Source organism: Eriocheir sinensis, chromosome 64, assembly GCF_024679095.1.
Source record: "Eriocheir sinensis breed Jianghai 21 chromosome 64, ASM2467909v1, whole genome shotgun sequence".
In the NCBI taxonomy this organism is placed as follows: Eukaryota; Metazoa; Arthropoda; class Malacostraca; order Decapoda; family Varunidae; genus Eriocheir; species Eriocheir sinensis.
The window spans coordinates 9,903,409-9,931,314 of record NC_066572.1 but is presented as its reverse complement, the minus strand read 5'-3'; the positions used below and the strand labels follow the sequence as shown (position 1 = coordinate 9,931,314).

Here is a 27,906-nt window from a genome sequence, read left to right as displayed (position 1 = left end):
TTCTGATGATTAAGAATGACATGATGTACTGAATGACAACAATTGTCTGCTTTGAAAATGACCTCAGCTGAAATAATATTGCATGCATTTAACCTTTTTACATCCCTCTCCAACATCCTATTCCATTCAGTCACAACTGTTACCATAATCCCTTTTCTCTTATATACATACATCACTCAAGTAGCATGTGCTCAATCATATCGTCACCCCTCTTTCACACCTACATGAATGTCACACCTTGGGACTAACACCTTGCCACCATCTGGAAGAGGATGTCCTCCCCTCCCAGGCACCACCACACTGCACTCAACCCTCCCACCACTATCATTCCAACCTCCCACTGATGTGTTAGATCCCTGAACCCCTACCTACTGTTCTTTACAATGTGTTTATAATGTGTACATTTTTAGCTTAGCAGCTGGTAAGACCAAATACACTATATTATTACTATTAACACACACACACTTGACCAATAAGCCCAGGCCACAACAGCCAGCCCAGCACAGTCACCAAAAAGATCAGACCTTTCACAGGACCCATCAACCACATGAAGCCTGGGGTGGAAAGTGAATAACAGATCATGCCGTCACAGTCACCATTTGTTCCAACAGATGAATATTTTCTGTTCTCTGTGCTACACACAGCCCTGTAACACCACCACAACAAACACTTGCACTCACACACACAGCAGAACTGAATCAGCACAGCACCTCAGGAGAAGTGGACCTTCATGTGCTTGACAATCTCACCCTTAGTCATGAAACATTTCCCACAAACATCGCACTTGAACCCTTTATGACCAGAGTGTCTGAAGACGTGCCTGTCCAATATACTCTTCAGTTTGAACCTTTTCCCACAAACTTCACACTCATGACTTCTTGCATCAGTGTGTGTAACAAGGTGTAATTTGAGGCTATCCTCCCGACTGAAATATTTCCCACAAACTTCACACTCATGATTTCTTTCACCAGTGTGTGTAAGGGTGTGTTTCTTGAGGGTACCCTTCTGACTGAAACATTTCCCACAAACTTCACACTCATGACTTCTTGCATCAGTGTGTGTAACAAGGTGTAATTTGAGGGTACCCTTCTGACTGAAACATTTTCCACAAACTTCACACTCATGATTTCTTTCACCACTGTGTGTAACAAGGTGTAATTTGAGGGTACCCTTCCGACTGAAACATTTTCCACAAACTTTACACTCTTGATTTCTTTCACCAGTGTGTGTAAGAGTGTGTAATTTGAGGGTACCCTTCCGACTGAAACATTTTCCACAAATTTCACACTCATGATTTCTTTCACCAGTGTGTGTAAGAGTGTGTAATTTGAGGTTATACTTCCGACTGAAACATTTCCCACAAACTTCACACTCATGATTTCTTTCACCAGTGTGTGTAAGAGTGTGTTTCTTGAGGGTACCCTTCAGACTGAAACATTTCCCACAAACTTCACACTCATGATTTCTTTCACCAGTGTGTGTAAGGGTGTGTTTCTTGAGGGTACCCTTCAGACTGAAACATTTCCCACATACTTCACACTCATGATTTCTTTCACCAGTGTGTGTAAGAGTGTGTAATTTGAGGTTACCCTTGTGACTGAAACATTTCCCACAAACTTCACACTCATGCTTTCTTTCACCAGTGTGTGTAAGAGTGTGTAATTTGAGGTTACCCTTGTGACTGAAACATTTCCCACAAACTTCACACTCATGATTTCTTGCACTGGTGTGTGTAAGGGTGTGTGTGTTGAGGTGACCCTTCTGACTGAAACATTTCCCACAAACTTCACACTCATGGTTTCTTGCACCAGTGTGTGTAAGGGTGTGATGTTTGGGGTTACTCCTATTACTAAACCTTTTGCCACACTCCCGACTTTCATGAGGTCTTACACCAGAGTGTGTGGGTGTATTTGTTGAGGTCATCCTTCCCTGCATGTCTTTTCTCACACTCTTGGCTTTGGTCAGTAAACTTGCTCTCATTCTCAGATCTTCTCACACTTCTGAAATTCAAACTTCCCCCTTTGTGGATGAAGAGGCCAGCAGTTGTTGTTGTTGTTGGTGGTTGTGTTGGTGGTGTTTTTTATCACTCCTGAACCTCACACCAGTAGCAGTCTGCTCCTGCTGATCCCAGCCACTCCAGCTGCTGTCCCGCATTGCAGCCTCCACTGCAACACTACTCTGGATGTGAGGAGTTGGCTGGCCTTGAGGAACCTCGGAGATGCTGGAGAAGGCGGCGAGGTTGCTTCAAAGCCACATTCAGTGACCAATTGAGCAGGCAAGGCGAGGGATGCACCAAGGAGTCCTGAAGTCAGCGGCAGCAGGGACGGAACAAGTACTGACCACAGCAACTGTCTCGATGCCTCACTTCAACACTAACACCAGTGGTGGACATTGGGACACAAAGTCATGTGCTGAAAAAAAAAAAAAAAAAGACTGGTAAGGAAACTGAAGTTGGTGGGAGGGATCAGGGCGGTGGTGGGTGCACCGAAGGCAAGCCACAGGCCACCGGGACAGGCAAATAGTGCGTGTACTGATAATAAACTAATGCAATAATATATTCATTGATAAATATGTCTTTTGAACTAACCTAAATAAATCTGAAGCGATATTCGTAACAATACTAAGACAGAACTACACGTAAATGGACAATATCCAGCGACCAAAGCTGCAAGCTTGATAGTTTTAAGGCCTGTTAACACATTAATCGCGTTTGGCAGCTCAGCGCTCTTGCCTGCTCCGAGGAACTTTCACGGCGCCCACCACGCCAGTGTCCGTTGGACTTTTGCAGAGAGAGGAGTTATGTATCATTATGAGAAGATAGCCTGTAGTATAGTGTAAAAATCCACGGTACAAATATATACCATATCGTGGACCACTAATATTTTTTCCCTCTGCCGCGTATTGGTGCACCAATGTACCAGGTATGGGTTGGCGCATATATGTACCAGTTCGCGAAGCACTGACGATATAGTCTTGTTCTGCTATTTGGTGTAGTTTTTATGATTATTATACGAGTTTGTGTCGATACAATATCTTACATTCTGATGAGCTGTACATAAAAAAACTATTAATAATGTTTTTTTCCCTCCTTTTCAACAGAAATGAACCCGACCGTCTTTTAAGGAGGGCGATCGGATACCTCATCTGGTGATTCAGATGATTCAGGTTTTTTGTCAGTTCAGATGACCCAGATGATGAGCTCTCCGAGGAAAGTGACGAGTTAGAAACAGATGAAGAGCAGGATGGGGAACATTATTTTCTTCTCTGTTATGAGCAAAATTCTAATTTATCAGGAAATTTTTTTTTTTTACATTATTTGCAGAGTGGTATTTCCCTGTACAGTTCAGTAAAATACACTATAATAAATCAACCATTGGGATAATTTAATATTCCAAGTACTAGTAAGTAGTGATCTGGAGCATTATTTTTTTTGTTATAAAAGCAAGATTTTCATGTATTAGGATTTTTTTTTTTTTTTTTTTTTACATTGTTTGATATGAGGGGCATTTGCCTCTACAGTTGATTACTGTTACATAATGAAATGCTTATATTTGGAAGCAAAATGTCACCAAACTTTAAATGTATTTTGGATGCCTTTACATAGCTATATATTTATTACCTTATCATTTTGAACTTATTACCTGGTACCATTGCAACACATCTGCAGTCATAATAAATACAAATTTACCCACAAATTGTTTATATACTCATGTTTGTAAAAGTTTATAGAAAGGGCTATTCGGGCCACAGATGTACCAATATGCAACAAGTGAAACATCTGCTCAGCACACTGGCGGCCCAGTAAGTGAACAAGGTATAAACAATCATATGTGAACATTTCATGACAATCAAATGAATACAAATGGCAAGACACATGAAATGGAAAAAAAAATCTCAAGGAGCCAAAATCTTGAAAATTTGTTTTTTACACTTCAAAAAATTTCACAAAATCGACAAAACGTCTGACAGTCTTTTGTAAGGTATCAATATAATCTACAACTAAACGGCAATTTTTCTCATTTTGTACATTTTTTTTAAATGTAAAAAGAGAACAGTAGAAAAAGTGGAGAAAATTATTAGTGAAAATGAATTTCAATTTTTTTAAGCCAGAACAAAAAATGAAAAAAATTACAAAATGAGAAATGTAGATCTATACACAAAGTTTCTATGGTATTTTTTTTTCAAAGTAATTAACTAAAAATTAAAGTCTGTGAAACAAAAATAAGATTTTATGCTTTGTTTGAGTCTCCTCTACACATTCACCCAAATTTCACAGAATGTCATACACTTACACCAACAAACAATATACTAAAATTTCAAAGCCATAGGATATACTGTGTGCCCAGGAGGGACCCCCCCGGGCGCCCTCCTTAACCCGAGAACGTGGGCAGACCCTTTTTTAGGCTTTCAGGACCCTAAAAATGGCTCGCCATAAAACCCCTAATTCGAGCTAATTGTAGGCGGTGGTGGCATAGCGCAACCCACCATGAATGCCCTAGGTCAATGTGGTGGGTGGGTGATCTTGAGGTGGGCTTTTTTGTCATAGGTATTGTCATTGTCATAGTATGTGTAAATAAGGCAACGCAATGTCCCTCCCCCTTCCTCCACCAGCAGTGGGCAGCGGCTGTCAGTCATGGCAGGCCACAGAAATTTTAGGGCTGGGTTAGGTTAGGTTAGGACAACAACATGTCTTTGAACAAAAATAAATTTGAATTAATAAGATATGGGGAAAATGGCCACCTCAATATCACAGTACCAGGTGAAAGGTCAAGAAATTGCAGAGAAGAGCTCCGTACATGACCTGGGGGTACTAGTTAGTAATGACTTTTCACCCACTGAGCACATTGACATCACAAGGGCAAGAGCAAACTACGAGGGGCTTCGAAGACATCTTGAAGGGGTAAACTGGGATAATTTAGGGAGTCATGAGGGCCAGAACTGCGGATTGGAGAGCCAGGAGAACCAGGTAGAAATGTCTTACAATAATTTAGTTAGAGTAATAGTAGAGGGGCAAGAACAGCATATACCACAGCGAACACTTAGAAAAGAAAACAATGATCCTAAGTGGATGACTCGTGGACTAAAACACGAGATTGGGTTAAAGAAGGGAATTTATCAGAAAATAAAGAATGGGGAAACGCATCTCAGGGGCCGGTACGTCGAACTATCTAGATTAGTTAAGAAAAACACCAGGATAGCAAAAAAGAACTATGAGATCAAAGTAGCAAATGAGGCGAAAAGTAATCCTAAGGGCTTCTTTCAGATGTATAGAACAAAAACACGGGAGAAAATTGGACCGCTGAAAACAAACACAGGGGAGCTAGTAGAAAATTACGAAAATATGAGCACATTGTTGAACGACTACTTCCTTTCAGTATTCACACAGGAGGATCGAACGACTATACCGGAAAGAGTTCAGGTGTACGAGGGCGGTGATGGCGATAAATTGAGGGATATAATCATTACCAGGCAAGTAGTTCAGAATGAGATAGATAAGCTTAAGAAGAACAAGTCGCCAGGTCCTGACGGGATATTTCCGAGGGTATTAAAGGAGTTAGGTGATGTAATCAGTGACCCACTAACCGACATCTTTAAGATGTCGGTAAATACTGGCTATGTGCCGAGCCTATGGAAAGTAGCTAATGTGACGCCGATTTTTAAAAAGGGGGACAGGTCAGTTGCCTCAAACTATCGCCCAATTAGCTTAACATTGGTTATAGGGAAGATGCTGGAGTCCATAATAGCCAGGAACATTCGGGAGCATTTAGAGAAACATAGCTTAATTCACGACTCACAGCATGGGTTCACAAAAGGTAGGTCATGCCTCACCAATCTCTTGTCCTTCTACAATAAAGTATTTGAGGCGGTTGACAGAGATGAAAATTATGATGTAATCTATCTTGATTTTAGTAAAGCGTTTGACAAAGTTCCTCACCAACGACTGTTGCTTAAATTACAGGCTCACGGAGTAGAGGGTAAAGTTTTGAACTGGGTCAAGGCATGGCTTAGCAATAGGAAGCAAAGAGTGCAAATCAATGGTAAAAGATCTGACTGGGGATGTGTTACGAGTGGGGTCCCACAAGGTTCGGTATTAGGTCCACTTTTGTTTATTATTTATATCAATGACTTAGACACAGGAATTAGTAGTGATGTTAGTAAATTTGCAGATGATACCAAGATCGGTAGAGTAATCGAGTCGGCTCAGGACGCTAGTATTCTCCAAGGTGAACTCAACAGATTATATGACTGGGCGGATAAATGGCAGATGGAGTTCAATGTAGGGAAGTGCAGTATTCTGAGTGTAGGTAGAACAACCCTCACATAACTATTGCTTAAATGACACTCTCATAAGTAGGTCTGGGTGCGAGAGGGATTTAGGGGTCTTAGTGAGCTCTGATCTCCGTCCAAGGGCACAATGTATTCAAGCTAGAAATCGAGCTAATAGGGTACTGGGATTTATTTCAAGGAGCGTAAGCAACAGAAGCCCCGAAGTCTTCCTCAAACTATATTTAGCATTAGTTAGACCTCATCTTGACTATGCGGTTCAGTTCTGGTCACCTTACTATAGAATGGATATCAAAATGTTAGAATCGGTGCAGAGGAGGATGACTAAGATGATTCAGGGGTTGAGAAACTTGCCATACGAGGAAAGACTCAAACAGTTAAACTTGCATTCTCTAGAAAGGCAAAGGGTGCGTGGAGACATGATCGAGGTTTATAAATGGATGAAGGGCTTTAATAAGGGAGACATTCATAAGGTTTTGTTGGTAAGAGAACCGGGTAGGACACGAAGTAACGGGTTTAAACTGGATAAATTCAGATTCAACAGGGACATAGGCAAAAATTGGTTTACTAACAGGGTGGTGGATGAGTGGAATAGGCTTAGCAGTCATGTGGTGAGTGCCAATACAATTGTCACATTCAAAAATAGACTAGATAAATTCATGGACAGCGATATTAGGTGGGGTTAGATACACGGGAGCTTAGGGTCAAAGGAGCTGCCTCGTACAGGCCTACCGGCCTCTTGCAGACTCCTGCGTTCTTATGTTCTTATGTAGGACGGCCAGCAGGATGACAGGATGGATACTCTGCACCTTCAAGACAAGGGAACCCGAACACCTCCTCCCGCTCTGTAAGTCCCTGGTGTTGTCGAAAATGGAATACCTGTGCCATCTGTGGTTCCCACACAAAATGTACAATATCAAGCGACTGGAACAGACACAAAGGGTCTTCACAAGGAAGCTGAACTCAATCAAAAATCTGAGTTACTGGGACAGGCTCAAGACTCTGCAACCCTACTCCCTCCAAAGACGAAGAGATAGTACTACATAATTAACACTGAAGAAGCAAGTGCCTAGCCCATCACCACAAACTGAAGGAGGGATAACATGCCAGACACCCCCCCAATTTGTCTGCACCTGCCCCAGGACATCCATTGAAACAGTCAGTCAATGTCTTAGGTCCATACCATATCAAAATAGCTACTAACAATTATTTAACAGCAAGTTAAATCATTCTTAAGCTGCTGGAGAGCAAAATAAAGCCCTGGGCAAAAAAATACAAAACCTCCAAGCTAGTATTTTGTCTGTTTGGGCCGCTCAGGAGACTGCGGCCCCCGGCACATTTGCCCCTCAGTGGTCACACACACCACACACAGATGCAACCTTAAAACCTTACCAGCAAAGGGTAAATACATTTTTTTTCTACCAGCAGGTACCACGTTTGGACATTTGGCTCCAAACGACAGCCAGTATTATTTTTTCCCGAAATAGAAAAGAGGATCCGAGTTAAGTCCAAACAGTACTTGTCTCTGAGTCACCGCCAGAGAGCCAATATGGTCCCTTGAGCTATGAAAAGAATACAGGACATTAGGTTCATTCTGTTTCCTGTTTTATTAATTTTTCACAGATAATGACAATTTTTCTTGGCAAAATGAAGAAAGAGTTGAGGAAAAGTATCAAAAATAATGTTTTCCTGCATGAGCTGAGGGAGATATTTTTTTCAGGAGTACAGTGCATCAATTACGCTATAAAAAGGATGCGGAATTTAGGGCGAGATTCCCATGTGTGTGTTTGTGTGTGTGTTTACCTAGTTGTAAGGAAAAGAGCCATACTTAGCCTCATGCTGTCATCCCGTCTATATCTTTTTCTATCCAACTTTGTCTTAAATTCATGTGTTGTTTTTGCACACACAATCTCATGAAGTTCATTTCAAGCTGTTATACTTCTATGTGGAAAACTGTGTGTTTCTTTGTCTTTTCTGAATGTCGTCTTTTTCAGTTTCTTGCTATGCCCTCTTCTACCACTTAACGTCCTTCGTCACTAGGTCTTCTCTATCAATCTTCTCCATATCCTGTGTGTGTGTGTGTGTGTGTGTGTGTGTGTGTGTGTGTAGAGGGAGAGATGTATCTCACCATGATGCTGTGATTTGTCTGTTGTATAGTATAGAGGGAGAGATGTATCTCACCATGATGCTGTGATTTGTGTGTTGTATAGTATAGATGTAGAGATGTATCTCACCATGATGCTGTGATTTGTCTGTTGTATAGTATAGAGGGAGAGATGTATCTCACCATGATGCTGTGATTTGTCTGTTGTATAGTATAGAGGGAGAGATGTATCTCACCATGATGCTGTGATTTGTCTGTTGTATAGTATAGAGGGAGAGATGTATCTCACCATGATGCTGTGATTTGCTTTTGATTTCTTATGGAAAGAATATATTTTGCATCATATAATGATTATCGTCTTATTTATAGCACTTATATGACACATTCTAGCAGTAAATTAGCTCACACTTTGCCAATCTTAAATCTTGCCAGTGTAAGACATATCAAGGTCAAACAGCACCATGTCAAGCAAAGTTGAAAGGTTGAGTGCTTGATATGAAGCAGCAAAATTACATTTTTGTATTTGAGTTGCATTTTTTCATGTAGATCCTTAGGTCTGACAATCTTTGGGTTCACGGATGTTATAATTTGCATTCATTTATTTTTCATGGATGCTTGCAATATGTGTCCAGTCATATAACCACCATTATTGAATGTGGTCAAAGTTACTATGCAACATAGATCATTTTTTGGCCTCATTATTTAATAAGATACTATTGTATTATCAAAGATCTAAAATGATCCAAAGAAAATGGATGACAAATTATAGCATCTGTTAGAACCTTAACACTTGAAAATCCAGAATACTGGCATAATATGATTTGATAATCCCATTTCAGTGTTGTGTTTGCAGTTATTTGTTGTCTGGATTTCATTGTGATTTTAACTGTTCTCAATACCACCCCGCTTTGGAGCTGTGATTTTCCTTTTGCCTTCTTGAAGCTTCATCTCATTGACTGTGTATGTCATTAGAAAACAACGTTATGGAGGAACAGCGTCTGTTACTTCATAAGGTCTTCTTCTGATGACATACACAGTCAATGAGATGAAGCTTTGAGAAGGCAAAAGGAAAATCACAGCTGCAAAGCGGGGTGGTAATGGAAACAGTTGGTCCATGTTGGCCTGCAACCGGCTCAGAATTGGGCCGGCATTGGTATTAATAGAAGGCTGCATAGGCCCAGTATTGGCTGCAGTATGGTTACGGAATGCCAATATAGATCTGTTTCTGGCCCGCAGCGTAACCGATTCAGGCCCGGGGTGCAAACATATATCGGCAAGTAAATGGCCCGCTGTTGGGCCCATTACTACGTGATGGCTTACCGATTCAAAACCGATTTGGTTTATGATGACTTGCCAGCACTGGCAAGATGCAGGCCCGGCATAACCATGTTTGCTGGGTCCTTCCTGTACCAAGTACACCCTGGCCCTCCCCTCCTTCCTGTCCCAAGTGTAGCCCGTCCACACCCTGGCCCTCCGCTCCTTCCTGTCCCAAGTGTAGCCCGTCCACACCCTGGCCCTCCGCTCCTTCCTGTCCCAAGTGTAGCCCATCCACACCCTGGCCCTCCGCTCCTTCCTGTCCCAAGTGTAGCCCGTCCACACCCTGGCCCTCCGCTCCTTCCTGTCCCAAGTGTAGCCCGTCCACACCCTGGCCCTCCCCTCCTTCCTGTCCCAAGTGTAGCCCGTCCACACCCTGGCCCTCCCCTCCTTCCTGTCCCAAGTGTAGCCCGTCCACACCCTGGCCCTCCCCTCCTTCCTGTCCCAAGTGTAGCCTGTCCACACCCTAGCCCTCCCCTCCTTCCTGTCCCAAGTGTAGCCAGTCCACACCCTGGCCCTCCCTCCTTCCTGTCCCAAGTGTAGCCTGTCCACACCCTGGCCCTCCCTCCTTCCTGTCCCAAGTGTAGCCTGTCCACACCCTGGCCCTCCCCTCCTTCCTGTCCCAAGTGTAGCCCGTCCACACCCTGGCCCTCCCATCCTTCCTGTCCCAAGTGTAGCCCGTCCACACCCTGGCCCTCCCGTCCTTCCTGTCCCAAGTGTAGCCTGTCTACACCCTGGCCCTCCACTCATTCCTGTCCCAAGTGTAGCCTGTCCACACCCTGGCCCTCCCCTCCTTCCTGTCCCAAGTGTAGCCCGTCCACACCCTGGCCCTCACCTCCTTCCTGTCCCAAGTGTAGCCTGTCCACACCCTGGCCCTCCTCCTTCCTGTCCCAAGTGTAGCCTGTCCACACCCTGGCCCTCCTCCTCCTTCCTGTCCCAAGTGCCTGTCCACACCCTGGCCCTCCTCTTTCCTGTCCCAAGTGTAGCCTGTCCACACCCTGGCCCTCCCTCCTTCCTGTCCCAAGTGTAGCCTGTCCACACCCTGGCCCTCCCTCCTTCCTGTCCCAAGTGTAGCCTGTCCACACCCTGGCCCTCCCTCCTTCCTGTCCCAAGTGTAGCCCGTCCACACCCTGGCCCTCCCTCCTTCCTGTCCCAAGTGTAGCCTGTCCACACCCTGGCCCTCCCTCTTCCTGTCCCAAGTGTAGCCTGTCCACACCCTGGCCCTCCCTCCTTCCTGTCCCAAGTGTAGCCCGTCCACACCTGGCCCTCCCTCCTTCCTGTCCCAAGTGTAGCCTGTCCACACCTGGCCCTCCCTCCTTCCTGTCCCAAGTACAGCCTGTCCACACCCTGGCCCTCCCTCCTTCCTGTCCCAAGTGTAGCCTGTCCACACCCTGGCCCTCCCTCCTTCCTGTCCCAAGTGTAGCCTGTCCACACCCTGGCCCTCCCCTCCTTCCTGTCCCAAGTGTAGCCCGTCCACACCCTGGCCCTCCCCTCCTTCCTGTCCCAAGTGTAGCCCGTCCACACCCTGGCCCTCCCCTCCTTCCTGTCCCAAGTGTAGCCCGTCCACACCCTGGCCCTCCACCACCCGCACACTCACCCTGGGGGCCTGCACGCCGAGGGGCTCCTCCTCCTCCACGAGAAACACTGCCAGGGCACTTCAGGGCACGCGGCGGACCTCGACCTTGATCGTGATGTCACAGGGGACTTGTTGGCTTCCTCCTCCTCTTCTGCGGATGAAGTCGCTGTATGCAGTGGGGACAGTTTGAACGGGTATAAATGACCTAGCACGGAGGAGTGGATACACAACCCAGGCAAGTGAAAGTATGAAGATTGGATGTTTGAATGTGAGAGGTTGGGGTGTGGGCAAACTTGAGGACATGAGTAAGGAACTGGATGAATGGAAGTATGATATAATAGGCTTGACTGAGACACACCTGAGAGGTGACGTGCAGACTGAGGGGAGTGAGTATGTGATGATTGGGAAGGGGCGAAAGAAACAGGAGACTATGGGAGGAGGCGTAGCCTTCCTCCACCGCAAAAATGAGAATCTGAAGGTGGAAGAGCTAGATGTAGGTAACAGTGCTAGCAGTGAAGATGTATTGGCCGTGAGTGTGGAATGCAAGAATAAAAAGGGCAGACTAGAAAGAGTAGTAATGGTTGTTGTGTATATGACTGTAGAAGGTGAAAGAGCAGTAAGGGAAAACAGGGGAAAGTACAATATTCTTAGAAAAGTTGTGAGAGAGCATGCAGGAGAGAGAGTGATTGTTATGGGTGATATGAATGCACATACAGGTATGTTAGGTGAACGTATAAATCGGAATGGAGAAATGCTAGCTGAGTTTGTAAGTGAAATGAACTTAGAGAACCTGAATGAAACTCTGGCTGAGGGACGTGTGACCTGGAGTGCAAGAAATCAGGAGTCTGCGATTGATTATGTACTGGTAAATGGGAGAATGCGCGAATGTGTGTCTCGTATGTGGATAGATGAAGAGGGAATGATTGATATTGTGTCTGACCATAATATGTTGACCGTGGAGTGCGGGCTGAAAGGTAGAAATGAAATGAAAGAAAAGGACAGGAAGAAGAAGTGGAGACTGAGAGATGTAGGGTGGGAAAATTTTCAGGTAGACTTGAGTGAAAGAAATTGGGAGCTGGGTAGTTTGAATGATGTGGACGCTTTGAATGAAAGGCTCGTAGAGAATGTGAGAGGAGCTGCAGTCCAACATGTAGGGTATGTGAGAACGAATGGTAGAAAGCGTGTAAGGAAACCGTGGTGGAACGATGATATTGGGACAGCTAGGAAAGAACGAAAGAGACTAAATAGACTGTGTAGACGAATGAGGAGAAGGAGGCAAGAAAGCGAAGAAGCTGAGGTGAATACCAGAATGCATGGAAAAGCTACGTGAGACACCAACGACTGACAAAGCGAAAGATCATGAGTGCAAAGGTTCAGTGTGAAAGAAGTGTGATTCAGACCCTGAGAGAGAAAGGGCTTGAGGGAGGTCGTGAGTGGTATAGATTCCTGAGAGGTGAGAGGATGAGTGACAGTGAGAATGTGGAAAGTCTGAAGGTGAATGGTGAAAAAATTACAGATAAGGAGAAAATGAGGAGTCAATTAGGGAATTTTGGGAAGAAATAGGAGGAGTAGGGAAGTATTTGGGGTGAGAGAAGGATGTGTAACTATGGAGAGGAAAGATGCAAATGAGCTGAATGAAAGGATCAGTAGGGAGGAGGTTGAGAGATGTGTGAAAAGACAGAAGAATGGTAAGGCTGCAGGACCAGATGAGATCCTGTATGAGTTGTATAAAAATGGAGGTGAGGCTGTGATTGAGAGGATGACTGAGTTATTCAACCAGGTATGGGAAGAAGAGAGCCAAGTAAATGGAATGAATGTAGAGTGACTCTGATCCACAAGGGCAGGCATAAGAGTAAGCAGGAATTAAAGAACTATAGGCCAATCTCTCTGGTAAACTCAATAGGAAAAATCTTTAGTGCTGTGTTGAATGAAAGGTTGTGTAAATGGATTGAGAGTGCCAGGGTGCTGGGTGAGGAGCAGAACGGATTCCGAGTGGACAGGCGAGCAGAAGATAATATGTTTGTTGTAAATGAGCTGATTGAAAGGAAAAGAGAGAGGAGGAAACTGTACTTAGGCTTCCTAGATATAGAGAAAGCTTATGACAGGGTGAATAGAGATGTGTTATGCAGAGTGCTTGAAAAAGTTGGGCTGAGTGATAAGATTGTTAACATAATTAGAAGTATGTATGTAGGTACAAGAGCAAAGTATAGACTAGGTGATCTAGAGACAGGTTGGGTGAAGAGTGAAAGAGGAGTGAGACAAGGCTGTATATTATCACCAACATTATTTAGTCTTTTCACAGAGGAATTAGCAGTCAGAATGAGGAGAATGAATGCAGGAATGAGAATTGGAGAGGATAAAGTATGTGTGTTGTTGTATGCGGATGATGTGGTGGTTATGAGTGAGTCTGCTGAAGAACTACAGAGTCTCCTAGATGTGGTAGGGGGTTATGGAAGGGATTTTGGGGTTAGGTTCAGTAGTGAGAAGAGCAAAGTAATGATAGTGAATAGGTCAGAGGATGAGAGAGAAACAACTTGGAGACTGGAAGGGGATGAGTTGGAACAGACGGAAGAATACAAGTATCTAGGGGTGTGGATGGAGGTAAATGGATGCGGCAGGGCCAAGAATGTAAAGATAAGTATGGCAAACCAGTGGGTAGGCCGTTTAGGGAGTGCAGCGAGGATGAGAGCGAGCAAGTATGATGTCATCCGTGAGGTTTGGAAGAGTGTGGCTGTCCCGAGCATTATGTATGGAATGGATGTGATGACATGGAATGACAGTGAGATAGAAAAATTGGAAGTGGGGCAGAATAGGGTAGCAAGAATGGCACTGAATGCACCAAGGTATGCAGCAGTAGAGGCTCTTAGGGGGGACATGGGATGGAGCACGTTTAGGGAAAGACTAGTAAAGGCAACCTTGAGATATAAAGTGAGACTGGAACAAATGGAGGATGCAAGATTAGCAAGGAAAGTATACTTGTGGAGTATAAGAGATGGCAAATGGGCGAATAAATGTGGGCGAATGATAGACAAGAATGTTATGCTAAGTAGGTGGGTGTACCGACCCTTTGAAGATAGACAGAATGTGTTTGAATGGAGAATAACAAACAGAAATGGAGAGGGGTTTGAGTGGGATGTAAGAAAGTGGAAGAATGTGATAGATATGGCAGTTAAAGATGAGGGATTGAGCAAGTGGAAGAATGAGATGGAAAGAAAGGAAACTCTCGACTGGTATAGGGAGAAAGAGGCCCCAAAGTGTGAGGTGTGGTATGAGGGAAGCCTGGGAGGTGATCTTTTCCGTGCTAGAGCGCAGTGTCTGGATGTGAATGCAAGGAACTATAGATGGTCTGAGTCCCGCAGCAAAGTGTGCCAGATGTGTGACAGGGGTGTGGACGAGACTGTGCAGCATGTAGTGCTGGAATGCAAGAAGTATGACAGGGAGAGAACGAAGATGATGCATGTGTTTTTGAGCGAGATGGGACGTGATGTAAACGGGAGGACTGGAAGGGAGTGGATGGTGCTGCTGCTGGGGCTCAGCGGAGAGACGAGTGGACGAGTGATTGAGGCAGTGAAAGAGTTCTTGGAGGGCATGTGGCGTGAAAGATGTAGGGAATGATATCTTGCCCCGAGAACATTGACTTCCCGCATGTTTTGTTTTCTTTTCACAGGAGCTGCCGATATAAAGGCCTGGCTGGGGAGAAATCCCGAGCCACCTGTGACATCAAGATCAAGATCAAGATTTATAGCTTCTTGGCTCCTTCTTGATTGTTTCACTTTTCTGTCTCCCTATATTCAGACTTTCCGATTTTATCCTTTCCGATTGACCTATTTTCCCATTTCTTCATTTTATTTCCCTGTTTTCTTCTTTTCCCTTCTCCTCTTGTTTATCTGCAACAATAAACTATCAATCAATCAAATCTCCTCTTTGCACATCTTCTTAGGTCCTTCTTGATTCTTTATTTTTTCTGTGTACCTAGATTCAGATTTTCCTGTTTTCCTCTTCTGATTTAGTACATATTTTTTCCCATTTTTCTTTTATTTCCGTATTTTCTTCTTCTTTTGTGATGATCTGCTTCTTTTTTCTCTTCTTCACACTATATTCAGGTTTTCCTATTTTCCGATTTGCCTATTTTCCCTATTTTTTCTTCTTTTCTTTCTAATTGGAGACTTTTTATGCCCTAAGTTGTTGTCTTTTATGCATTTTATTTATGGTCTTTTATTTCTTGTATTTTCTTTTCCTTACGCTTAGTTTTATCCTTGGAGGAATAATACATGGAGTGGCCCTCAGCGGGTCGCTCTCTTGGAGGAAGATTCTTCCTCCTCTTGAGCAGGCATTGCCTAACTTTGTAATAACTACCGATGAAGTCCTTAAAGCTCTCCAGTCCCTTAAAACAAATACAAGCCCCGGACCTGACAACGTATATCCTATACTGCTTAACCCTAGAATGGAAACCGTTTGCCGTTTGGCACAAAATTAAGGGGTTTTTGAAACTCGCGCTCACTGTGGTTAACCTTGGCCGAATTTTTCAACTCATTCACGGGCATGTATTAGTGCGTCGGGTGCCCTGTTGAGGAGAGGGTATCACAGTCCTCTGCTCCTTCTCACTTCTCTGGTATGAGTGCCTCGTGTGCCATTCGGCACAGCGTTTCCAGTAACGTTATTTTTGTTGTCAAATAAAGTTTTGGAAGTACCCATTTTGCCCTCTTTCGGATTCTATCCCTCTCTCTGTTCCTAAGGCTCTTCGTCTCATCAGCTCTCCTCCTCCTACTGATAGCCTTCTACCTCTTAAATTCCGCCGCGATGTTGCTTCTCTTTCTATCTTCTATCGATATTTCCACGCTGACTGCTCTTCTGAACTTGCTAACTGCATGCCTCCCCCCCTCCCGCGGCCACGCTGCACACGACTTTCTGTTCATGCTCATCCCTACACTGTCCAAACCCCTTATGCAAGAGTTAACCAGCATCTTCACTCTGTCATCCCTCACGCTGGTAAACTCTGGAACAACCTTCCTTCATCTGTATTTCCTCCTGCCTACGACTTGAACTCTTTCAAGAGGAGGGTATCAGGACACCTATCCTCCCGAAATTGATCTTTCTTTCGGCCACCTCTTTTAATTCTTTTTTGGGAGCAGCGAGTAGCGGGCTTTTTTATTATTGTTTTCTTTTTTTGTGCCCTTGAGCTGCCTCCTCTGTTGTAAAAAAAAAAAAAAGCCTGACAACACCTGGGGAGGAACGATACAACAAGTCCTCGCAGGACAAGATGCGTTGTCGAACGGACCTTTGGGATCCTCAAGTCAAGGTGGAGGTGCCTACATAAGTCAGGAGGAAGTTTGCAGTATGACCCCAAGAAGACTATGAAGATTGCGACTTCTTGTATGCTCCTGTACAACTACTGAGTGGATCGCTGCAGAAGAAGTACCAGTTCAGCCTGTGAGAAACAACAGACAGATTCCTGGTCAAGTTGTCAGGCAGGAAATTATTAGAAACTTCTTTTCCTGAGAAAAGGTAGGCATATATGTAGACCTTGCAGTTAGTAATAGATTACTTTCAAATGTAAATGTGCACAACTCACAGTCGGAGGCATAAGAACAAAACAACGTGGTGATCCAGAGGACTCGACTCCCACTGCAAGACGTTGAGAGTTTTCAACCATTGACAAGTGGCGGAGGGTTACCAACATGCTGCCTAACAGATCTTCAAGAGGGGCACCACCTCCACACCACACATTCTTATCACCTAGTTTGATACCCTACTTGTCCATCTCACATGGCCCATGTATTTCAGCATTCTGCACTCTTGGCTCCATGTCATCCTCTTCAACTTGTTGCTTCGAATACCATAACTGGCCTCACATACATAGAAGTGTTCAATATACCTAGGCTATAATATTATATTTAAGGATTCTTATACGAGGTATCGCCCCAGACAGAGGTGTCGAAGTAAGTCTGTCTGATGGTAGGCTGGCTGACTGCTGTCGGGACCCAAGCCAGCATGCCCTGGGGGTTGTGTGCGGGAGGAGGAAAGAGGGTAAAGGACAAATGGTGTGTGTGTCATTATCAGGGGTAACCACGGTGGAGCGCAAACACTCGGTAGTTGTAGTCAAGGCTTAATTAAGTTGATGAGTGATGTTAGACTGAGTGAGCAGGTTTTTTACCACATATTAGTGGGAACACTTGATAGTGTTGTGCTGGAAGCTTCCCCCGGGGTCTATGGGATTATCAAAACTTACCTTCGGACGACGGGACCCTACGCGCCGAAATCCCTACCGTCAAACTGTTTTGGGTCGCGACGGGACCCGTTGCGGCGCGGGGGAAGAGGCGATACGAAGGGACAGCACAGGGCACCTCTTGCCCCGCGCCACACGTTGCCTCTGATGTCCCGTCCGTTCTTTTCATCCATTTGTCTGACCAGGTAAGCATATTTCCTTTACGCAGTGTTACTTTTTAGGTGTTTTATGATTACGTTGATCTGTATGAGCAAGTAGAAAACCATGAGTAGCCTGCAATGGTTAATACTGGCTATGCCAATATGTGCTCCTTCGGCCCATGCCTCCCGTCACCAAACTAACCAAATATTAGACCACACAAGGGCATGTTCCAAACTTAGTGATAGGTTTTAGGTGTTTTATGGTTGCATTGACCTATAAGAGCAAGTAGAAAACCATGAGTAGCCTGCAATGGTTAATACTGGCTATGCCAATATGTGCTCAGTCGGCCCAGCCTCCCGTCACCATACTAACCAAATATTAGACCACACAAGGGTATTTTCCAAACTTAGTGATAGGTTTTAGGTGTTTTATGGTTGCAATGACCAATAAGAGGAAGTAGAAAACCATGAGTAGTCTGCAATGGTGTGGGGTGTCCAGGGGGGCAGCCCCCATGGTCAGCTATGTAGACCAGTTTATTTCTTTAATATACTTATAATAAAAATTTATGAACATTAAGAGAGAAAGGGGGACAGAAACCTATCTCACTTGGTCAGAAGCCAGGAACTGTTGGTGGTCATCCAGAATCGGTAATTGTGTCGATTAGTTATTTGTTTATTTCTTTTTATCACTTGTAAACGCAGTATATGATTGATTCGCAGGTAAAACTAGAGTAACACAACAGTGTGTGATAGGTTGGAATGGCTAATTATGCAGTGGTAAGTGACAGAGCTGTGGAGTTAATCGACACAATTACCCCTCTGAGTGTAGCCAACCTGGTGTTGACTTTTTCTAACCTATCACAGCATGGAGCAGTATTCCAGCGTTGGTCTCACAAGTGTATCATAAGCTAAGTGTACTAAGTCAGGGGTGCAGTTGTATACATTCCTCCTGAGGAACCCCAGTGTTTGGTTTGCTGTGGCACTGATGTGGTTAGCTATATATACCTGTTTATTTATTTCATGTTGGTGGTAATCCAGAATCTACTATAAGAACATGGTGACATATGTGTTATAATTTATATGTTTGCTTTTAAAGGTTTGTGTGATCATGGCTGCTTACGATGATGTTTGGGATGAATTCGACCTCTGGGATCAATGGGAGGAGCTGGAGGAGATGGATGCCCCAAGAGTTGTCGTCCGTAGACCTCGAAGGATTGTCACAGGTATAAGTGAGGGGTGAAGGTATCTATTTTACTGGTTCCTCAATCCAGTTATTGAAAAATATACGAAAATTGGTTGAGTGTATATAATATTACGTATGTAGCGTCCCTACAAATTATTACTGAATTTGCAAGGCACTCGAGCCTTGTGCATGCCTTCTTGATTGGTTCCATGGTCGCTAACCTATACTGGAGTCCCGAGTTCGAGGCTTGGCGAGTACACTTACTGAGAATATATTTTTTTACCAAATCAATTTCCATGTTTGTACAAGGTGCCAAAAAAGCATTGTGACATATTATGTACAAGTAAGAAATCAGGGGAAGTATTATGCTGGTATCAATTACGTACCAGTCCTTACATTACATACCTACACTATTACACCTGTGAATGTGACAGTGTTATATCCCTGGTCAGCTACCAAACTCATTCACACCCTTCTATCCCAAAGCCTTAAAAACCGACTTTCGCAGCAACAGTGACATAGAAATGAGTATATCATATCCAATGCAAACTCACTGTGTTTATTCCACTTACAGATCGGATGAATCCCTTCACGGCAATGAGCGACAACGAGTTTGTTGATCGTTTCAGATTAAGAAAAAATTCAATGTATGATCTCATTGAAGAAATACGAGAACATCTTCCTGCCCCAACTGACTCCAGAGGTAATTTCTTATCATTATATAAGTAAAGTGGGGTAAGAAAAAATATAGGGGTGTATGGGGTAAGAACGAATCATCTCGTATCTATTAATGCCATTAATCTAATGATGTCTTTTTATCATCGAAAAATAGGTCATTTTTTTGCAATCAATACTTTGCCTGTTTGAGGAAATACCAGTTACTTGTATGCGCTTAAGATCGTTTTTTCCGTGATCAGGCGAAAAAAGTTTGTCAAAACTTTGAAGTATCTTTCATGAACTTAGATTTTCTCTTTCCCTGTTAATTGTGACAAGACTCTTTTGTTGTAGCTTTTCCAGAAGTCGAGCATAGTAACCGTTGTAGATGAGTCGATGGCTTTGATGGCGCGGTCATACGCAATATGGGTATACGAGCGAGGAATGTCACATGCGCAGTTAATGGAAAAATACCAAATAAAGAAAACATCCTTGCACGATCTCCTGAAGGCGAAGGACAAGACCAAGGACATCAATTACGTGAATGATTATGCCTTACTCGTCATCATCATAGTAAGAGGAAGGAGGGGGCACCGGAGAATGGTGATCAGCTGATTCGGGAGACGAACCTCATGGCCCCATGCATTCATTTGTGTTAAACTTGAGAAATATTAAAATAATGGTACTTACAAAATTTTTGGAGGGAAACTAAGGTATTTCCTTAACAGATTGATATTTTTTCAAGATAAAAATGCATATATTTAAATTTAAAGGATACATTTTTTCTCCAAAATATACTATATTTTTTCTTACCCGAACATGATATTTTTTCACCCCTTTTTGGGTTAAGAAAAAATCAGAGGAAAATATTCATATTAAATACTGTTACGTATGCTAGGCTCAATTTGACCTTATATTATGATACGGATAGAAGTTTATATGTATCAGAGAAGTCATGATGGATATACAGGAAAAACTTCTCCTGTGAAAAAAAGTTTCAGGTTTTGCACTTTTCTTACCCCATTTTACTATAATCATGAAATGGTGACCCTAGCAGTGGTGGCTCAAAGCATAAATTGGTGGGGGTGCTGCTCCAAAAAATGTTTAGGCCAGTGGTTCTCAAAGTGGGGGCCATGGCGGGTTGTTGCAAAGAGTACATTTCTACATAGTTTCAGGATTATGAATGTTATTTCTTTTCTTACCTTTGATTGGCGGGATGAGATTATGCAGAAAAATAAAGGGGGGGCGCAGGAATGTTGAAAATTCATGAAGGGAAGAATGGAGAGGAAAAGTATGAGAACCACTGGTTTAGCCCTTGCTGTAATCCACATTACAGTGCAACCAACTCAGGTGTTCATCCTTCCCTTTTTGGGGATTGATTACTTAAAAATAAACTATAACTTTAATTTTCTTTTTTCTCACAGGATGTCCTGTCCCAGCACATTTACAGACACTGATAGCACTACGCTGCATGATGTCTGGGGATCACCAGATGACATTAGGTGACTGCCATGATGTCTCCCAGACAACAGTTAGCCAGTGCTTGAAGGTGGTGTCACGAGCAGTGGCTAGTTTGAGCAGGCATCACATAATGGCGCCTTCTGGGAATGATCGGCAGAGGACTGTTCAAGAGTTCTATGCTATCCATGGCATGCCTGGGGTTATTGGTGCAATAGACTGTACACACATAGCTATAGTGAGACCGTCTGTTGCAAATCCTGAAGTGTTCCGATGCAGGAAGGGTTACTTTTCAATGAATGTGCAAGCTGTGTGTGGTCCCGATCTGCTTTTTCACAACGTTGTTGCTCGTTGGCCTGGGAGTGTACATGACAGTAGAATTCTGGACAACAGCAGACTTTGTGCACAGTTAGAAGAAACTTTGGAACCACAATACCACCTGCTTGGAGATGCTGGTTATGCCCTAAAGAGGTATCTCCTAACACCGGTAGCAGTTCCCACCAACGATCATGAGCGAGCCTACAACAGCAGTCACACCCATACCAGGAATACAGTGGAACGTGCATTTGGTGTCTTAAAAAAAAGATTTGCATATTTAGGAAAGAAAATGAGGACTAGTTTAGATACAACTAAAGCAATCATTGTTGCAGCAGTAGTCTTACATAATATAGCTGTGAAAACTAGACTGGTCATGCCACAAGATGGAGCGGAACATGCAATAATCAATGTCAATGCCCTTCATAATGGAGTTCCAGTAGACAGGCAGGGAAATGCACAAGGCAGATTGAAGCGTCAACAAATCATCAGGGATTTTTTCTGAACATCATCCTCATCATTGACGACTACTCCCATCTCTTTCACAGCTTCCCCCCTCTTTCAATATCTTTCCTTTCTCATTCATTATCTCATTTATTTTACTTGGGGAGATGTGTTCTGAATTTATTCATATATTACTACTTTCCAATATGATTTTTTATCCCCTTTATAGTTTTCAGTTAGTCTTTCACCAAACTCTTTATCAAATCGCTTTTTCCTTTCTTTTAATGTTATGGTTACTTCCATATTGCATTCTCTTTATTTTTTTGTTCTTTCCCTTTTTACTTGCGCCTCCATATTATTTTCTTGAGATTTCTAATAAAGTTCCCTTTCCTCTTTTTCTATCACCTTTATCTCCTCTGTCCACCATGAATTTCCTATTCTTTTTTTATCTCGCACCAGTTTCAGCCCTGAAACCTTTCTTGATATAATAATACTCTTCAATATTAAGTTGATTATGCTTCTGTTCTGTGCACTGTATTTTTTGCATGTATGAAAATGCTTTATTTATATTGTTTATTATAAAATAAAATTCTTGTTACCCTGAAGTTGTAACCTTTCATTTCTAAGAACTTACCAAAGTGACCTATTATTATGTATTCTTTGCACACACTAGGACAGCAGATAATTACAGAAAAGTGAGATGTTTTAGGAACAAAAAGTTACTAAAACAATGGTTACTAGTTCATCCTTTTTTATATATATTATATATGCTCTTACATATATCTCATGTGCAGTTTGCGTGCTCTTTTTCTGCAATGAGTCGATACATTTTTGCTTCTAAAGCTTTTTCTTTAGCCTCCTCTTTTCTGGCTTCAGCCTCCTCAAGCTTCAACTCCATGTATCGTAATTGCATGTCCATCAATTTTGCCCTCTTGTTCTGAAACTCGTCGTCCCTGCTTGTGCTGGCCTTCACTATCTCCCGGACTTCTACGTCTTCGCCCGCTTTCCACCTCCCGGCTCGACGTTGCCTGCTCGTCATCCTTACGGGGCTGGCAGGCACAATTGTTTCCCCAACTTTGTTGCCGCCCTGTTCTTCATCTGGTGTTGGTGCCAGTGGTTCAGAACTCACCAACTCACACCAGATGTCGGAGCGTGCTGGCAGTAGAGTAAAAGAAATTATTAGTTGATGAAAACATCTGTTAATGAAATGCAGTGGTGTACGTGTCATCTGGCATATTTGTCTGAAAACAGATGCGTTATCAATCAATTAAAATTTTTAATTTTCTAGAACTGCCCCCATGATTGCTGACTCAGCACCACAAATTGGCATATTAAATAATATGCTTGCTATACAGATGCTATGTTCATCAAACAAAGATTGGATCGGATTATGATTATTGGAAATGTACACCACTGTACTTATTCAATAACCTCCATTAATTTTACGCTTACATATTTAAGTGGCAATGTTCTCAAACGATTATGGTTCTCGCCAACAGTTTTAGGAAGAAGAAATTCCCACCAAATACAGAGGAAGCACCTCAGACCCATTACTGCCACGTTCAATGGCACTGTTATTATGTTCATTTATAATAAAAACTTGTGATGCATTTAAGTGTGTGTTGAGCTTCGCGGGATATATAAACAGGCAGAACACCTGCTTACGAGGTATTTACTTATAAGCTATTCTCCTTATGAGTGTAACATCTTACCTCTCACAAGAGACCTTGAAAATCGGATGAGTCGACCATGGTGGTTCGACTTTGCTGGGAATAAATACATCTGAGTAAACACAAGTATAGTACAGCATTATTTAACTTAATTTACTCAAAACCTGTATAATCGGTCGAAGACTCATTGGAACACAGAGTTTTGATGAGATGTCTGGGGAGGACACAGCTTAGGCTGAGTGGAAATGAGTAATGAAACAAGTGTAACAACGGCAGCATCAAATAATGTGGATTCAGGATGATACCCATGTGATGAAGTTCCATTATTTCATGACAAAATAATTGTAATGTCAAGATATCCATATCTACTATTCATACGTATTTAACATTCATATTTCCTATGTATACATCATTTACCTGTTATAATGCAAATTGATTATATTGTATACTTACGCTGAGATGGCAAGGCATCATCATCATAGGGGTTGCCGATGTCATTAATGTCATCCCCGAGGAGTGTGAGCACTTGCTCACAATCTGAGGTCATGTCTGGTGGAGGCGCGCCACCACCAGTTTTGAACACCTACCGTTTCAAGTCAGCCTTGCTTTTCTTCGCCCTAAAATAAAATAAATAGATATAGATAGATAGATAGATATAGATAGATATTTGTTGTACTGGTGGTGCAGTTCTTGAATAAATGATGAATATATTAAATTTAATAAAATTTTAGAACTTGGGGCCATTAATGAAAGTGTTGTTCAGAAGGGCATTGTTCACAGTGTACAGAGATATTTTTCTTCACTTACTTGACTTTCAGTCGCTCCCAAACTTTCTTGAGCTGCACCTCTGACCGTTGGGGCCCCATGTTGTGGGCATTGAATTTTTCGGTAATTTTCGCCCAGGCCTCCCTCTTCTGTAGGAGTATCCTCCCGTCAGTCTTTAGGCTGAGTAGGATTGGTTCCTCAGCTATTAGGCCCAATAGCAACTCTCTTGCCGGGGGCGAAATGGGACCTGTCCTCAGGCACTGCTCCAGGGATGCCATCGTCACTAGTTAGTGCTGTAAGGAAAGCCAATGTAGAAGGTAATATTATATAAGTGTCGTATTGTCGATGAAACGTATTTGATTTTATGCCATAGCATAAATAGGCAGGTGTCCTTGCTTACATTAATTTAACCTTATACCAGTTTAAGTATGATTTATGAACCCAGATAATACATGTGTGGTTACATTAGTTTACATTACATTATCGTGCACAGAGGTTATATAGCTCACTACACCGCTTGAAAACTATAACAGATTCAAGTTGTGTTTGCACCTGGTCAGTAACTTAGGTAGGCCAGGGGAGTTATGGGGTTGACCATGTGCACACTGCTGGTAGCTCTTGGGAACGTATTTACCCTGCACAGAGGTTATATAGCTCACTACACCGCTTGAAAACTAAAACAGATTCATGTATGTGTTTGCACCTGGTCAGTAAATAAGGTGGTAAGGGGAGTTATGGGGTAGACCCTGTGCACACTGCTGGTAGCCAATGGTAGCTCTTGGGAACGTATTTATCCTGCACAGAGGTTATAGCTAACGCAGAAGAAATCGACGCACCCAACAAATCCCGACGCTCGACGACGCCACAGCTTTATTTCAGCATGTCAATCCTATGGGACATTTATTTGGCAAATAATACCCACCTGGCAACTCTACGCTCCCTTGCAAGTGTCATATTCAAACCGTGAGTGATTAGTAACCGCCACCCCCGCTAGTGGGAGGGTAAGAGGTGACGTACGCGCTCCCCTCCTCCGCTCCTGTTACAACTTGCATATCTTTTCACCCCTGACATCTCCCAATACGCTCAGAATGGGACCTACCAAGCTGAACAAGGACGAGAAGATCAAGGTTATGACTTTGGTTGGCGAAGGATTGAGTAACCGAGAAATTGGAAGAAGATTAAGAAGATCAGAAGCTGCTGTCCGTCGCATCAAGAAAGCTGCTGCCGTGCTTGGGACAGACGAGGCACCAGAGAGGAAGAAAGGGACAGGGAGGAAGAGGAAGACCGATCCAAGGACTGACAAGATGCTGGAGCGTGAAGTGAAAAGGACCCTTTCATCACTGCCAAGGAACTGAAGGAAGCACACCCGATGTGTTGGGAGAGGTGTCAGTGAACGATACAGGATAGGCTACAGAAACTCCTCAAGTTGCCGTGTCGTCGCGCTGCTCTCAAACCTCTCCTTACTGAGAAAATGAAGAAACAGAGACTTGATTTCTGTAAAAGGTACCAACACTGGACATCAGAAGACTGGCGCAAGGTGGTGTTTAGTGACGAGTGCCTTCAAAACCATCTCTCATAGACGAAAATTGGTGCGTCGTCCGCTTGGTGCCGATCGGTTTGACAGTCGGTACACGGTCAAGACCGTAAAGTTCCCTGCAGGTGTGATGGTGTGGGCGTGTTTCAGTGGTGAGAAGGGAAGGGGTGGCTTCTTAGAGAAAATGTGAACATGAATGCTGCACTCTATGTGAACGTTCTTGAAAGTTACATGCTGCCATTTTACACCACACACGAGAACGCTCACTTCCTACAGGACGGTGCACCTTGCCACAGAGCAAAAGCAGTGAAAAAGTGGCTAACTGACAACCAAGTGCAGCTGATTTCGTGGCCAGGACACAGCCCAGATCTAAATCCTATTGAAAATGTGTGGAATGAAATGAAAAGAAAACTTGGTAAGCTTCCATTGTCAAGTGTTGACTCCCTAGTGGAAAATATACGCACGCTCTGGGCTGATGTTGATCCTGAATACTTTAAAAGATTATCTGACAGTATGCCTAAACGTGTAAATGCTGTTCTGAAAGCAAAGGGAAACATGACAAAATACTAGTAGTTGCTCATAACAAGAAGAAATGTGTTTTATTCACCCTTAAAAAGTAAAAATTACTAACAAAACGTCTCTGAAGACAGATTTCGGATGGTGCGTCGATTTCTTCTGCGGTAGGGTATAGCTCACCACACAGCTAAAAATCATAATTAGCTTATGCATCTGTTTGTACCTGGTCAGTAAATGATTATGTTATTGCTGAGGTGGTGTTGTGGAGACTGCCTGCTGTTGACGTCAGCTCAAAACAAATGGAATGAAGGTGCTTTAATCCTTCCCTGCAAGCCACATAAGCTACTTAAGTATCCACACAGGCTAGCTACGTCAATAAACAAACAAAAATACCCTAAAAACTGGCACATGCCCATAAAGTGGCCAGTCAAGGCAGTGATAATTATAATTGGTCATGGCCAGGGCAACGTGGTCTCGTCAGTGCTCCCTCCCTACGGCTAGCCAGACTCAAAGAAATATATTTGGCTACCCACAAGGGGTAACCCTGTCAGGAAATGCACAAAAACATCATACAATGGGTCATATGATGAGTAAATCCAGTCATACGGGTGGGGCTGACGAGAGCCCAACAGGCTGCAGTCAGCTCGCCCTCAATTACGCTAACTAGACCCAAAGCAAGCTGTTTGCCTTCCCACAAAGGTTAACCCCATCAATAAACACACAAAAAACATCATACAATGGGCGAAAATGTCCTACCTTGTAAGTAAATGCAGGGAAACTTGGAGAGGTGGTGATGACTCCTTCCCGCCAGCAGACGAAAAACAGAATGAAGATAGCGATGCGCATGTAAACAAACCTACCGACGTACCAACCCCTCCGTGATCCAGGTACTCGAAGGGGGAAGAGGCGGGAGGATTTGACGGTTCCGATCGCCATTACAGTGCTGAGTTCTCCCGTCGTGTGGAGCCGTCGGTGAAGGGGGAAGGGAGGTTTTGACAATCTAAGCCCAAGGCCCCGCCCGCGCCCCGCGGTCAGGCGCCAGGCGGGAAGTGTTGCCAACTCGCACATATTTTTGCTACATGTTCTTGTATAATCTAATATATACTGTAACGTTCTAGACTGTACTGTTCGGTATATATAGGAGAAGAGGGCGAGAGGAGTTAGTCCCAGTCATAGTAAGCTAGTGGTCAGTGAAGAGTCAAGAGTGAATTGTACAACTAAGGAAGAATATTAAACTACAGAAGCTGTGCAAGGTGTTTCCATATCTCCCTCCCACGGAGTCTCCTGACGGCGACACGGAACCCAAGTAACACGTCCGGCATAACAATAGGTTTTCTTCGTGTGTTGGTGCTACTTGTTTCTTGTGTTTACATGTTAGTTTATAATTAGACTAAGTTCTAAGTGTTATGAGCGACAATTTAGTCTTGTATGGCTGAATCCTGTCCCTTGACCCTTAGTTCATCATCAGAATCTCTAAACAAATATATTTACCTTAAGTAATAGTGTTAAAGTCACGCTACCCATATTATTTGGCAGATGATAATCCTGTGTGCGATAACGGTGCCTTATTAGACTTGGTAAATGAACTACTAATTTTACTCTCTGGTTTAAGTGATCAACAATTAATTCTACTTTGAGGTATAATTAACCAACATTATTAAGGAGTGCCCATGCCAGGCACGACATTAAGAATAGTTTTCTGTTGACCAGCAGACTTACTAT

At 43.3% G+C, this 27,906-nt stretch overlaps 3 protein-coding genes across 4 annotated transcripts in view; 1 reads left to right on the top strand and 2 right to left on the bottom strand.

The window, feature by feature from the left end:
* The window catches only part of LOC126987401 (zinc finger protein OZF-like), a 179,113-nt gene that overhangs the window by 97,609 nt on the left and 53,598 nt on the right, over positions 1–27,906 (bottom strand). The window contains exon 2 of the mRNA XM_050844378.1: positions 2,212–2,411. The gene's annotated coding sequence lies outside the window, so the exon portion shown is untranslated. The remainder of the gene's footprint in view (positions 1–2,211; positions 2,412–27,906) is intronic.
* LOC126987402 (putative nuclease HARBI1) lies at positions 17,596–22,304 on the top strand. Of its 2 annotated transcripts, XM_050844381.1 has the most exons (4): positions 17,596–17,690; positions 18,742–18,868; positions 19,403–19,531; positions 20,907–22,304. In XM_050844381.1, exons 2-4 carry the CDS (start codon positions 18,754–18,756, stop codon positions 21,758–21,760), a joined length of 1,098 nt encoding a protein of 365 aa, XP_050700338.1. In that variant the 5' UTR covers positions 17,596–17,690; positions 18,742–18,753; the 3' UTR covers positions 21,761–22,304. The 2 variants fall into 2 exon arrangements, with proteins under 2 accessions (XP_050700338.1, XP_050700337.1); XM_050844380.1 differs by lacking the exon at positions 17,596–17,690 and having other exon boundaries at positions 17,786–18,868.
* On the bottom strand, positions 22,478–23,963 carry LOC126987404 (uncharacterized). The gene is made up of 3 exons (XM_050844384.1): positions 23,823–23,963; positions 23,412–23,465; positions 22,478–22,854 (listed from the first exon to the last, which is right to left on the bottom strand). Exons 1-3 carry the CDS (start codon positions 23,914–23,916, stop codon positions 22,484–22,486), a joined length of 519 nt encoding a protein of 172 aa, XP_050700341.1. The 5' UTR covers positions 23,917–23,963; the 3' UTR covers positions 22,478–22,483.